The sequence below is a fragment of the Columba livia genome, chromosome 3, assembly GCF_036013475.1.
Source record: "Columba livia isolate bColLiv1 breed racing homer chromosome 3, bColLiv1.pat.W.v2, whole genome shotgun sequence".
Lineage (NCBI taxonomy): Eukaryota > Metazoa > Chordata > Aves > Columbiformes > Columbidae > Columba > Columba livia.
In genome coordinates this window covers 51,326,919-51,341,668 of record NC_088604.1, presented here as the reverse complement: position 1 = coordinate 51,341,668, position 14,750 = coordinate 51,326,919, and the positions used below count along the sequence as shown (strand labels likewise).

The 14,750-nt window shown below is 39.0% G+C and overlaps 1 protein-coding gene across 1 annotated transcript in view; it reads right to left on the bottom strand.

The window, feature by feature from the left end:
- The window catches only part of NT5DC1 (5'-nucleotidase domain containing 1), a 140,195-nt gene extending 127,039 nt beyond the window's left edge, over nucleotides 1-13,156 (bottom strand). The window contains exons 1-6 of the mRNA XM_013368627.3: nucleotides 12,827-13,156; nucleotides 10,813-10,904; nucleotides 9,097-9,168; nucleotides 7,507-7,613; nucleotides 6,101-6,180; nucleotides 2,321-2,402 (exon numbers count right to left, since the gene is read on the bottom strand). Coding sequence (XP_013224081.2) covers nucleotides 2,321-2,402; nucleotides 6,101-6,180; nucleotides 7,507-7,613; nucleotides 9,097-9,168; nucleotides 10,813-10,904; nucleotides 12,827-13,102 — 709 coding nt within the window. The 5' untranslated portion in view covers nucleotides 13,103-13,156. The remainder of the gene's footprint in view (nucleotides 1-2,320; nucleotides 2,403-6,100; nucleotides 6,181-7,506; nucleotides 7,614-9,096; nucleotides 9,169-10,812; nucleotides 10,905-12,826) is intronic.
- Between the last annotated feature and the right edge of the window lie 1,594 nt (nucleotides 13,157-14,750).

Here is a 14,750-nt window from a genome sequence, read left to right as displayed (position 1 = left end):
AATTACCATAGCTAAGACAATGAAAAGCAAAATCTACCAGACACCTGATTATGATCAAAGAAATCATGTGAAAAAGAGAAGGGACACAGAGAAACAAGGGCATACTGACAACAAACCAAAGTGACTTGCAAACACCTGTTTCAAAAAATAAAACGATCAGTCGTTCTGCTCCATCACTGACAATGGTACTACTTAGGCGGCATTTCAATATGGGACCTTTGCGGCTCCTCAACTGACCACTTAATACGTTTCTTTTTGAAATTTTACCTTGACTGACTGTTAACGAGCACTGCTTTTCTCTGAAGGGTTAAACCCTCTGCAAGGTACCAAGGACATGGAGCTATAGCAAGAGGCTGTGGTTTTCAGGCCAGACTCTGGGCTAAGAAAGATGGTGGGGCTTCTTGGCATGTAGACATTGGGCTGGAGCCAGGTTTAAGAGTTTCCTCAAGTTATGTTAAGCTTACAGCTGAGAAAAAAATCCCTAAAAACTTAGGCACAAACTTGTGACAGATTAGTACTGCTATTCTCATTTCACAGAGGGACTTAGAGTAAAAAGAGATACTCTGTGGGAATATCAGCTGCTGAGTGATACAGGAAGAAATTATCTCTGGTTCTTCTGACTCCCTGTTCAGTGCTTTATCTACTGGACCATGTTATTAAAAGGAAAATAAGACCACTCTGAAGCCTTTCAAAGCAAGGCATGACAGAGAATATCACTTTTCATGTATTAGAATGTTTAAGCAGTATATACAATCTGCATTGTTTAACTTCTGGCTTTACAGAGCTTTAGCCAAAATAACTCATGCCTGTCAGTTATTTTCAACACTGTTGTGAGTATGCCTCTTGAAAATGAGGTGTACTAAATTACATACCAACTCTGATAGGATTAAGTCAAACCACACACGTGTTTCATGCAGTTTCCATAGTGACATGCACAAATCGGTACCTGATAGGTATGTATAGCCATAAATGTACACACATACACACAAAGAGATACTCATATAAGACGAGCAACTGTTTATATGAGTTCAAAGATCAGACTTTAACTTTTGGTTAAACTATTTCCAAAGAACACTTTAAAAAAAAAAAAAATCATTCTTTTTTTGCCAAATGCTGCATGATCCACACCTTGTAAAATAAAGGCCTTTCATGATTTGAAAAAAAAATTTAACAAAAATGCTAAAAAGTAGTTACAGTTGATTAGGATTTGTTTAATATCAGCAAAAAACAAAGGATACATTTATTTCATGTATTAATTAGTTCCTAGAGGAATTCTTAACTATCAATCACACTTAAGCTCAAATGGAAACATGGTAACAACAACACATACCATTTCACGAATATCTTGGTGTCTTACAATATGCATCCTGACATCAATTTCTATTTTTGTGTGGAACCTAACACAACTTGGTCAATTACATTTGAAAGGAACACAGCAAGTAGTGCAGCTCTGGTAAACAAAAGGTAAGAAGAGGGACCAAACTACATCTGTACCTAATGAATGTTGCATTAACAGCAGTAATTCTATTGGAAAATACTACCAGCAAAATGATACAGAATTCTGAACTGAGCTGCAGATAAACTTTTTGAAAAAAAAAACCACATATAGCTACAAATAATTTCAATTAACTGTGTGTACACACAAGATGGTTAACCTTTATTATCAACTTACTATTTTGTATGCTTAATAGCAATTCAGAAGTATGTGGAAGAAGGAGAATAATTTCTAGCTGAAAAGTATCCAAGATGTTTTCCAACTCTAGCTTAGATTACAATATTATAAGGTTGGCTTTGGGTGGAGGAAGGTTATTATTAAAATAAAAATTCTGCTACAATTGTTATTTTGTTATAAACACCCTAAAAATCTCCTCACTATTGTGTCAATACTACATGAGGAATTCTAGAGCATTAAAAAAAAAAAAAAAATCAAATATTATTTAGTACTTTAATGTGTTTTCCAATGCATTTGTGATTTTATTTATGATTAGAAGAACATAAGGAATAGAATCAAAATACAGTTCAAGGATGTCCACATTACCATACCAATCACAGTAAGAAACTATTTTTCCTCTAAATTCAGTGAAGTAGCACATCACAAGTGCTATTAAAGATAGCAAAACAGTTTCAGCCAAATTAAACAGAAATAGAAATAAAGATGTTTTATTCTAGGATAAACAGGTATATACTATACAACAATTTCTATGTTCGAAAAGTAAAAGCAGTGTTGAGTAGCTGACAATGTATTTGCAAATTATTTTGCTCTGGCAAGCACATGTAATGTTTTCAGCTATTACAGTAAGTTTTCATTGAACTCACTTACCTTTAAAAGCTGATATTTTATAATTATGCTGGATAGCAGCCACCATGTCCTTCCAGAAGTCATATGTTTTCTGACGATCATGCTGTAAGTGTCAAAAGTCATTATATCAAATATCAGCTGTTTTGAGCTTTCGTATTGAAACAGTGACAGGAATGGCATTAATAAACTAAAGTATTTGAAGTAAAACAGTCTTAGACAGTAGGATTCAGGACAGCAGGACTCAGTAGTACCCAGCTTAACTTGTCTGTGGTTACCAAAAGTTATCTCCCTACTTCAAAAGGTTATGTTGGGGGTGGAGGGAGGAAAGGGAAATGAGAAAAGATTCATATTGTGAGGAATTGTTACAGCAAAGGGCAGCATTAGACACAACAGCATCTTACTGAGTGAGCCATCCCACTCACATCTGCGAAAAAGAAGTGCCTAGAGCTGCAGATACTGTACTTAATTAGCAGTTGAAATTATTTACAGCCTGGCACTAATATCACCTTCCACCCTCAGCACTGGCAAAACCCTTGGCTGTAATTTAGAGGTAATGTCCTCCTGCCAACAGCTCTGCCCCAAACACTGTACAAAACATTCATCCAGATGCCAGGCTGCTCAGCACTACATTACATCGCACTCTGAAGGCTGCCAAAGCCCAGCTCTAGCAGAAGGACAGGGGAAGGCGATCTGCACCTATGCACACTCTCTCAGCATTTCTAGAAAGCCAGCCAGGCACAGAAGAGCTCCAGTTGCCCTCAGCTGCCCTTTCAGCATCTCACCAAGGAAGAAGAAAAACTTATCAACCCACACTCTACAACTCAGAAAATTTTAGGAGCAGTAAGTTAAACACAGATGCAATTATGCAGCCAGACAGTATTAGAGAGCAGAGAATTATCTACAGAGTTTGTAAGGGGTGCTCAGGGTTACAAGGTATTAAGCAGCAGTAAAACAGATAGTAAAGTCTCTTGGAGTTTCTACACCATAGAAGGTATCATAATGTTACAGGCTTCTCACACCTACATTAGGATAAATTCCAATGCAACTGTTAACAGATTACATGGCATTGCCCTCTGTGTCCTTACCTCTGCATTGATACCTAGATAATGACCCATTTTGTAAGCATAAGGCATTTTCTAGAGAGGGAAAAATTCAGAAGCTGGAAGAAAAAAAACAAAACAAACCCACGCAAAACACCACAGTGAACAAACCAACCCTTAACATTGCCAGCCAAAAACATGTAGCTTATAGGTACTGAAGCAAGCTGCTATTTCGGGCCTAATCTGCCATGGAGGCTTCCAGAGGAGTAGCCTGCCCTTAATTTCACAGCCAGCAAGTCACACGGCCAGGCTCTTCTGTGCACAACTGGTACAGCACCATGGTGGTCTGCTTAGCATCCACTGGCTCTACAGGTTAAGAGCAGGAAAGATAACAATGCTGTGGCTTTAAGATTTTTTTATCCATTCCTATAGCAAACCATTGCAGAGATACATAAAAGGACTAATAAAAAGTTTCATATATGTCAATCTTCAGTTAGCTGCTTGTCAAGGTCATTATTCAGAGCCATGTTCAGGAGATGCTGGGGAGCACCTATCTGACCAGTGGCGATGGCACTAGCCTACAATAGTAGCACTAACCTTGGGACAGACAGAATCAACTGTCCACCCCCTTCACATTGCAAGTGGATGACTTCCTCCTTAGTTTGGGGGTTTGGCTTTTTTTGTTTCTTTTTTTTAAAAAAAAAAAAAAAGAAAAAAAAAATCAGTGCAATGAGGTAACTTCCTTAAGAGCATCATTTTGAGCATAGATGGATACTAGTTTAAAAGTGAGTACACTACGTTCAAAACATTTGACATCAGAGAAGACTAAGATGACTGACAAACTAATCCCTTGCAAACCAGCAGCCATTTCATGAGATGTACAAGAAAAGCAGCAATTCTCAGAAAGCAGAGAGAAAACTGCATGCATGCCCATGCAGTCCACCATGATTTTGGCATTGATTATCAAATGTGATTTCATTAGCTGAGGTATTGGACAAAGAAGTATTTTGTAAAGACCTTCAGTGTGAAGATCCAAAACACCAAGAAGCTCCTCTGCTTTGCCTGAAATTATGTAAGAGTCCTGGTCTTGGGACACAGCAAAAGCAGATTCATTTGTAACAGTGTAGAACAGTCCAGCATCCAACTCGTGTCTAAAACCATCTTGCATTTAAACCTAGAAATTCTCCCATTTGTTTTCAGTAGGAAGCTTTCCTGATCCTAGAACATGGTCTGGAAATGGTAAGAAAACAGCCCTTACTGAACAGGCTCCGAGAACATTAAACAGTAGCCTTTACTTCCTCTTAGAAATGTGGAGGAAGAAAGTGTGACGGTTTCTAACCCCTAGGATGCAGAATGTTGCAGGCATGAGTGCTGGAGAGCATCTCCTGTCTTGCATCCTTCTCATCTGGTTGATGCTAACCTTCCAGGGAATTCCTGTAGCCCTCCTGTTGAAACTGGGCCAACATCTGTTAAAATATTCTGGAACTTCTAGCTGATAAAGAAGGTGCACAACCCACTTCTGGTAGCTCTCTGGAGAAACAGCATGGGTTTAATTCTCTCTTGCTGACGATGGCACTGAACCAAGTGTTCCAGCTTGAGAACTAGTAACCGAACATGCAAGCTTATAACACACATGCTGAGACATGCTTTCTCTCCCAATATGTAGGTGATTTGTGCTGAGTCTAAATATAAACTAAAGTAATACAGTACAGATGTCTACATCTGAGAAAGGGTCCTAAGCTGTGAACAGTAAAGGAAGGGGATTAATCAGGCACAAAATTGTGAGTCTTATGGTGCACCTGTCCTCAGTATTTCCTGATAAAGCAGCTTTAGCTGACTCTTCATGCAGCACTTAGGACTTAGGCAGCAATCTACTTAACATGCTATTCTGGAGTGGAGGCTAAAGCCTCAAATCAGCTGATACCCAAAGAGATCCAAGATACCCATCTCGCAGCTCTGCATTTCACTCTGCAGACAAAGTTCAGTATTGGCAATTTTCAGTGCTGCAGTGTTCCGGAATTTTAGCCAGATTATGTCAGTTCTCTTCTGACACCACTATACTTACTGTATGAGAGGAACCTTCTCTTACCTGCAGCTGCACCCAAGTCAAAGAGTCAACATTTCTTTAACACAATCAAATCAATTAGCATCAAGCTTCAAATGCAGGACTTCTGACATCCTATCTATCTAAAAAGCACTGAAAAAGGTTCAAGAAATCTTATTTTCTGCCTCAAGAATTTAACTTATTGTTTAGCAGAGAAAAAAATTCTGGATATTATTCTAGAGGTGTATTTACAATCTGTGTACACAGATCAACATATTTAAGACAAAAACAAGTTTAAAAAAGGATGGAGGTAAGCTTTCAAGTCATTAACACCTTGCAATTTATCAAACTGTGTTATTCAGAAGACAAATTTAATTCAACTATCATCAAGTATTTTTAAGAAGTTTATTTTTAAGAACTATATTCTGCATGTTACATAGGAAACGAGAGAAAACAGTGCATTTCTATTCACATCCTAGTTATTTGTGCCCTCTGGTGGAAGTACATTTAATTCAAACATGCCATGTAGCTCACAATTATCCTAAGAGACAACTTTAATAAGCTAAGTCCAACATGAAAAGTTCTAAACATGAAAAAAGCTAAAGACCTTGATTTTGTTCAATATACTATTTCTATGCATTCAATAACGCATGCAAGAAGTGTGGTGGGGGAGAGAAAGATAATGCAATACTTGGTTTCAAATCACCCAGCTCTTACCTGATCTAAGCTGTCCACAACCCTTGCACACAAGAGAGCTCCTGGCAGGTCAAAATAATTATCGTACAAATAGTATTTAGCTGGAAAAATAAGAAACAACAATTGTATTTTTTTTAGAAATCTGAATTGTATGCTCTAATCACAAATAAAAAGACTCTTAAGTAATAGTATAAGCTCTGATTTGGATTTTACTGGTAACAAGCATTATCTGCTTCCTAATCTTTGTTAACCTTCGTTCCCACTTCTGATGCTCATAACTGGAAACTGAAAGTTGTTCACATATATCGGGGCAGTGAGATTTTAAAACTACATTTTAAGGTTCTAAAATTTAAGGTGGAAGAGATGAGGGAGAACCATGAGTTTTAAGTTTCACTCAACTCTTCCAAAATATCTATTTCCCTAGCAGTGGAAACACAGAGTTTGAGAAGTTGTTTCACAACCATTTGAACAGGTCTTACACACAGTCTTGTCCTTTGCACGCACATGCTGCAGACAGCACCTTAGCCCAAGGGGAAGCATACCCACATTATTACATGAGCCTCCAAAACAGAGCAAAATCAGGAGGATGCAAATGTCCCCCTAGACAGAAATCACGTTCAACAATTACCTCCTAGGAGTGAAATGACTCGATTAGTGATCTTTCTTTTTTGTTTAATTCATGATCTTCTTTGTGCTCTCTCTTAGGTATTTTAAAGAACAAGTCAGCAAAACAGGAATTAACATTCACAAGAGAGACCAAGCACACTTCCCAATGAATAAGAAAGGCACATTTGCTATATGACCAAAAAAAACTTTCCTACCTTGTTACAAATGACTACCTGCAGTTTAGAATAACCATCATAAGTTTATGTCAGTGAAATATCAAGGAAAATATCTCCAGTACACAGGACAATGCAATTTAACTGAGCATGTTATGTGTATTACCCACAATTGCCAAGTTCAAAGTAGAATAGAGAGGAAGCAAAACCAAGAAACTTCAATTGCAGGAGAGGAAGTTTTGCTTCTGGACCTGCTCTGTTCTTTGCACTTGCACCTAGTCCTCCAGTAGCAACACGGACAGTAATAAATCAGCAATTAAGAAAAGTTTAAGATTTACCAACTATGTCTGAAATTATATAGGCTGGTAATCTTAATCTACTTCATCAAGGAACAATGTGCCTATCTTTATAACTAAAACATGCCTATCATGTCAGCTCATTTGTCTCATCACTGGTGACCTAAATTTAAGTTGAACTGTATATTAACAGTTGAAAATAAAAAAAAAATAAATAAAAACAACTCTCCCCCAAAACATTTACCTATTCCAGTAATTCTCAGCTCAGGTATTTTTAAATATTTGTGGTAAGAACTAACACTATGAGGCACTGAAGGGGTCAGAGCAATTTCAAAGAAGAGGACTTGCTAACCTGAGCGGGAAACCATTCCACTGACTGTACTGAAATGCTTCCACTCCCTCCTTCCAAATGTCTCCAGGATCTCTTCAGATGTCATGCACTTTGTACCATGGCTTGCCCTATTTGATGCATTAAGTTATTTATATTACCAAAAGAAAAACAAAAAAAAGAGAGAAGAGGAAGTTAGAAACAGCCAAACTACTCTTAGTGCAATGTAATGCATTGCAACTGAATATGGAGGTGCATGCAAGTTGATCAGAAGTAACTCTTTATATTTTAATTTCAAAGCTTCCCAGGACCTAAGCCTTTAACATATACATTACAGTCCTCAATAAAAGCCCTACTACACAGAGGTTTGGTTGGCTGGGGGCACAGCTACTGTGCCTCACCTGCTAACACAATCACTCTGTATGGGTCGAATGTTCTCAATTGTGTCAGGACACATGCTATACTTGAACCATCCATATACACTGCACAATAAAACACAGTGCAGAAAGCCTATACATCATTCCGAAGCCTGGGAACATTCACACAGTGCAGGGCAGAACTATGGAAAAGTGCTAGTTTGAGCCCCACAAGCAGCTGTGTAATACAGAAGTAAGTACAAGCCTGTTTAGGAATTAGAAATCAACTAGTTTGACCATCAAATTGGGCCCCAAAAAGAAGACATGGACTCCAGGTTTGAAGCAAATGCAGGCAATGCTAGGAGAAGCAATCTTTTATCACTCTTCCTATTACTGTGGTATATATCCTCCAGTCTTGAATTCTGTATTTAGTACTCTGAAATTCATGGCACTAAATGAATTTCAGGATACACAGAGACCTACTACAGATCTTTCTTTCTTTCTATGAGATCTGATTTTCCCTAGCATCTTCAAGTTCCTTCTCCCACATACTATTCTATCTTAAATACCGAAGAGATTTTTATTTCAGAAAAAAATTAAGGGGAAAACAGGACTAGGATTGACATACTTTAGATATATTTATTTTTAAGATTTGTGATTCAAAACAGAAGTCTTCTTAAAAAAGAAAAGAGGGAAAAAGCAACTAAAGATGAACTGAAATGATGACTGAAGGGAAAATACAGCTTTTAAGAGAAAAAAACAGAATTTTGAAAGCAAATGTACTGGTTTCTGTGTTTAGCTTACCTCAGGCTATTTAAATTATTTTGAATGTGTACAGTAGAAAGACAGTAGTGCTCTTGTCATTAGCATTAGTCATCAGCACTGACTCTGAGTCAGGTTAATCACAATTCAGTGAAAAACCTCAACCTGGATCTTAGCAGAACTGCACAAAGAGTACATTGGCAACCACTGAAAAAGTGAGTTTACTTGCAAGATCAGTATGCCATCAGAGTGTTAGATGTTTATGAAAAATGAGATATTCTTTACTAGCAGCTAGTATGGAAATATTATGAAAAAAATGTGTATGTAACATGAATAAAAACTGAGCACCACATTACCAAAGAGTATTTAAACTACCTCTACTAAATGAATGTATGCTGAAATTAGTATTTTAAATATTTAATAAAACAGCAAGATGGCTTTCAGAAGGAGGAAAATTTTTTTGTGTTTAACAATATAAACTTATTGTCAATATTACCTTAAAACTGTTCCATCTTCTGCTAGTTTCAGGAAGTTTCCTTCTTCTATGTCCAACACCAAGCCTTTACAACTAAGAATAATTTTAGTTTAAGGAAGAAACAAAGATTTAAAGCTTTCAGATTAATGCCTTGCTATAGATCAGAATAATGAAATGCAGTTACAGAAGGTATACAATGATGCTACACAAAGGCAGCAAAATCACAGCTCTTCAAATACAAGAACAATGCTCTATATATGCAAATACATATTACTACAATGAGGACCGGATTTCACTTACAAAGCAAATTCCTACTAAACAAATCCAGTTCCATTGTTCACTGACTATTCCTATAGATAACATTGGAGGACTAAGGCCCAAACATATACAGCTAAGAAATGTGATATTTAAGCCACTTCTATTAAACATATTTTTTTCTTGGTGGCAACTCCCCAACTTCTTATTACTAGACTGATAACACCAGTTAAGGGGAAGAGGGGCAGAACATAATTCTGAATGAGACAACTGAATATCCAAGAACACATAAATCAGAAACATTGTCACACTAAGCAGTGCTAACAATGTGAAGAATTGACAGCGTACAAGAGTTCCTAACCCTCCTAGTAAATCTGTACCTTACAGATAATTGAATCTACATTCACTTATGTTGTTTGAAAAGTTAACTCAGAGTTCAGTGGCTAGGATAATAACAAATAAATGAGACTGAAAAAGTAATGCCACCTTCATCCGCTGTTATAAGGTACCCAGAGGAAAGAAGATGTGCCACGAAGGCAGCAAACGGACCCCAGCCCTTCACAAATTATACCTGGGTGAGTAGCATCGACACACTGGCTACCAGCACTGTGGGCTTGCTGGTCCACATTCCCAGCTCCAATAAGGAACTGAAGCTGAGATACCTAGATCTTAACAAAGAATTTAATCCATCAGAGAGCTCAAAAGATGAGAAATACAGATACATTGCTTATCACATGAAAGTTGAAATAAATCCGGTTCGAAACTGTCGAGTCAAATACTGAATTGCAGAAACAACTGATCCGAACTGGTCCCACAGTAACGCATGCATTACTTATAACACACTGCTGTGTTTCTCCTAAAAAATTTAGTAATCATCTGCCCATCAAGCCCTCACCCCACTGGCCTAGATAATAACCTGTTAAAGCTGGAAGAGATTAATGTTCAGGCTTCTCCTGCTCAGAGGCCACCAAGCTCAGAGAAGCAGCTTGCATTTCAGCCTGTTGCATCACGGATTTGTGTCTGACCTGTCATCCAGCTGCTACCTCCTGGCACGCCAACTTTCCTCAGTTCCTCAGAAGGTTCTTGGGATTATTCTGCCTTACACAAACAAAACCACACCTGTCCAGACAAAAATTACTGAATTCTGATAGTTACAGGATTTGCCAGTTGAACTGAAGGTAGCAAACAAAGGAGATATATAAACTAAGAGATTAAGTCAGACTAAAAGCCTTGTCCCTAGTCAGCTGGAAGCAAAAAGAAAGCTTGGATGCTCAGTTCTCTCTTCAAAATACCACATTAGAATTATCTCATGACAAATATTTGTTCAAACAAGTATTTAAAACTGTAATTTTTGATTTATCTATTGGGCTTGACAATGATAACAACAATGACCTAATAAGAGAAGCTGTTTTCCATGCTTTGTAACAGTTACAGAATAAAGGAAATTATGAAGGAAGTTTGTGTTATTTTCAACATACTCACCAGAAGTCCAAGCTATCTGGAGCTAGAGTCAGCAAGTCCTTGTCATAACCCTTCTCCGTTACCAGATAGTGGGCAAAACTATCATATATTAACTACAAATGAAAAAATAAATGCATTAATTTTATATTGAACAAGTGAGACCAAAGACACTGCTTCCCTTGAAATTGTCAAGATACAATGTTAGTGCCTCCTATGCAAAAATCAAACCAGGGACCTTGGGGCCCTGCCCCTCTGCCTCCACTACTAGGGGATAGTGCCTGAAAGTGTTTTTTTCATGGCTGGAAAACAGCTCAAGATGTTCACACAACAGTTCTGGTGCAATGTGTCCAGCATAACCAAATTTACAGCATTCTACCTTATTGTCTTCATGCTTCAAGGCTGTTGGGAAATAGAGATGGTACGTACCTAAGACTAATCACTACTCACCCCTCCCCAGTCTTTTTCTTATTTTAAAGTGTCATAGTTGCCAATACTCAAAAAGTGGATTCTGAAACAATAAACAAATATCTTTAGGGGAAATTTTTAAGCCATCCAAAGGAACATACTTTGAAGAAAACAGGGAACTAGTAAGTAAATCGTTACTGTTTATATGTTCATAAAAAAGAATATTTTTAAAGCCTGATACATCAGTCAGTGATTTATTAATGTAACATGCTGGTAAAGTTGTACAAAATCATTTATGAAGATGGTACTAGGCCCTTAAAGACCACATAAAAATAGTAATTACTCCCTTTTTCTCATTATTCTTTAATTAAACCTGTTCCCTGGCCTTTTTTTCCTTAATTACAAAAGCCACTCTTGGAATGAATATGAATAACGTCTGAGAAAGACTAAAATGAAGGCCAACACTGAAAGAGTAGGAACTAACTGCATCTTCAGCTGTGCCTGTCAGCAATGGGCAGGTGTCATTCTCTGTTCTGTGAGAAGATGAAGAGAGAACTAAGTTCAGTAAATGTTTTTGGGATTTTTTTTGTCTTTTTTCCTCTATTTTGTTATTTTTATTATTTATTTTATCTCTTTATAGTTATCAACTCTCTAATATACGCCTTCATCAGACAAAATTCCTACCAGGAAGGATGTGCCTGTGCAAGATGTAATGTGCATGGCATAACAGAATAAACATGGAAGGTAAGCCTAGAGTTGTATACATTCCAGCAGGAACTTAAGAGCTCCTACATTTTATAACTTGCTACTATCAAACCCTCTTTTGTACAAAAGATGCATCCCTACAGAAAAGTGACCCACAGCTAAAGGAAGCAATGCAATTTTTCAATGAAGGACACACTGAATCATACCTTTTTATAAATGGGACATCTCAAACATTTGTTTCTATACCAAATTCTGAAGCATCTTGCAATTAGTATAAGAGTCCCATGCGGCATAAAATGTATGGTAGGTGAATGGAGGCAAACAAAAGGGGAGAAGGGGACACCATGAGCATCCATGACAGAAGACAGCTCCATGGCAAAGTCCTGACATCAACAAAGGAGGACGCGTCAATGAAAGATTATCAGGGAGCACATGCCAGTACAACAGGGACAACAGGGATAAGTAAGAGGTGCTGAGAGCCCTTAAGCTCGGCGTCTTATTTTAAGCACCAGAAAGTTTGCAAAGGTCGCCTGTCGAAAGTGCTGCGGGCTCCTAACTCTGCCTACAGCATCTCTCCATTTGGCGGCGGGAGCTCTACCTTCTCCTCAACGCCGTTAAAATTAGGAAATATTTCAAGAAGCACCATTTTCAAGGGAGAAGACATGGCTGTGCCCTTTGCTCGGGCAGAGGCCTGCCGAGGAACGGGCTGGCAAGACGTGCACTTGTGTTTATCATTTTAGGTTTCTCCATGGGCACCTGAGCCAGGAGGCTCGGGGCTCCCGGCCCCCGCAACCCCCGGGACCTGCCGCCCCGCTCCCCAGCATTTGCCCTTTCCCTTGAGCAGGCAGTGGCGAACGGCACGGAGCGTAGCGGGGGGGGGAACTCGGCTCCCAGGCCGTACCGCATCGCGCCGCACCGCACTCACCCGTGCGCTCTGCGGGAGGTGGTACCGGCAGAGCGTGTGGTCCAGGTCGAAGCCCATCACGTCGCAGTCAGCCAGAGAGAAATCCCCCTGCATCGCCAAACCGCCGCCACCGCCGCGGAGAGGCGGCTGGAGGAGGAAGAGGAGGAGGAGGAGAAGGAAGGAGCGAGGGCGGTGCTTCCTGCGGCGCGGGGCGGGGCGGTCGGAGCCCCCCGCCCTCGCCCCGGCGGGGCTGCCCTCACCTGCGCGGGGTCGCTTCGGAGTGCGGAGCGGGATCATCTCTCCCCTCCGAACGGGCTGGACAGCCTGGCGGCAAAGCCCGCGGCGGGGAGAACGAGGTTTGGATAAGGCGAGCGCAAGGCAGTCTGCCCGGAGGCGTGTCCGAGCGCTCGGGTTTCAAAAATAACGTTTCCCGCCGAAGCTTCGTGCGCTTGGGAACAGGCGTGGGAACGGAGGGGTCCAGCTGCAGTTCATCAGAGGTGCAAGTCAACTGGAGGGTGCTCTGCCAGGCCTGGTGAGCAGGGCGCAGGTGGGAGCGGAAGAAAGGAATTACTCTGGGTTAGTGTGAGGGCTGTCAGTCAATGCTACACTGTAAGTAGACAAACACTACTACTACTACTTCATTATCAAAGTCCCCGTAGGGTAGAAGCAACACCATAAAGTAAACAACATTGTTAAAAAAAACAAAACCTCAGAGGTAACTAACTACCTTTTAATTTCTTGACAGCTTTGGTAATCAAAAAATGTATGACATTCAGAACGGTACAGTCTGCATCCAGATAATGTAATCAAATGGGTATTTTGATAGGTGTCTGCCCAACAAGTATCGCTGTAGTGCAATTAGAAAGAAAGTGCTGTCTGCAAAGAAGTACCATGTTTGCAGAAAAGGAAACAGATGTGAATGGCATTGGCTCAATTCTGTTCTCTGTGGTTGAACTTGAATCTGTTGTCTAGTTAAGGTCAGACTCAGGGTGCTTAACAGCAGGGCTTGACAGCCTTGTTTGCAGGACCTCTTCATTCCTCTCTGCAGTTCCAGTGGCACCACTAAAACTTTGTTTTGATCCAGAAAAAATTGAAGTCTAGTTCAATTACTCTGCAAATATTATTTTCAATTCTTGTATGGCTATAAATAGAATAATATAAACATTCTTTGAATTGAGAGCAATTGTTACAAAACATTTAATGCAAGTCATCTTTTCCAGCATTGCCTTCCTGTGCACAGCTGTAGGCGTTATGCTTTGCAGGTGGCAAAGTTGGGGTGCTTAATCACAGCAGTAGTGCAAAACAGCAGTTTTGATTATGTGAGAATAATTATGTTTTGATTATATCAAATTATGATTTGATTTTTACAGGATAGCTCAATGATGATTTGGTATTCCAGAGTGAAATGCTTTTGGAAATATACTCAAATAGCTGAATGAGATACAATGTACTTATGTATTAAAATTCAGTTTGCTATGCTCAGGTAGACACAGATGAGAGAAATTTAAATAACATGACCTATCAGATATGCTTAAAAATGCTACAGAGAAGTTCAGTATCAGATTAGAAAATGGAATAGACAGGAAAATATATGGAAATTAGGAATAAAATTCACTAATGCTAGTAGTAGGACAGGATGAGCACTTGAGGTGTCACAGCAAGAAAGAAATGGATTGCATAATTGTACCTGAGACCATTGCATAGCAGCTTCTTTCAAAGGCTCTCAGTATTTTTCACATAAATTAATATATTTTCTAATGCTGTTGTGCAGGTATATATATGCACATCACCTATATCATATACACCATACATTATACATACATATCATAAATTAGATATACATAATGATACATACATATGTTTTAGATAGATGTTAAATATATACATGCATGTATGTATATATTTTTGAAATTAACAAGTGTGAACCTAAGTATACGGACATCCA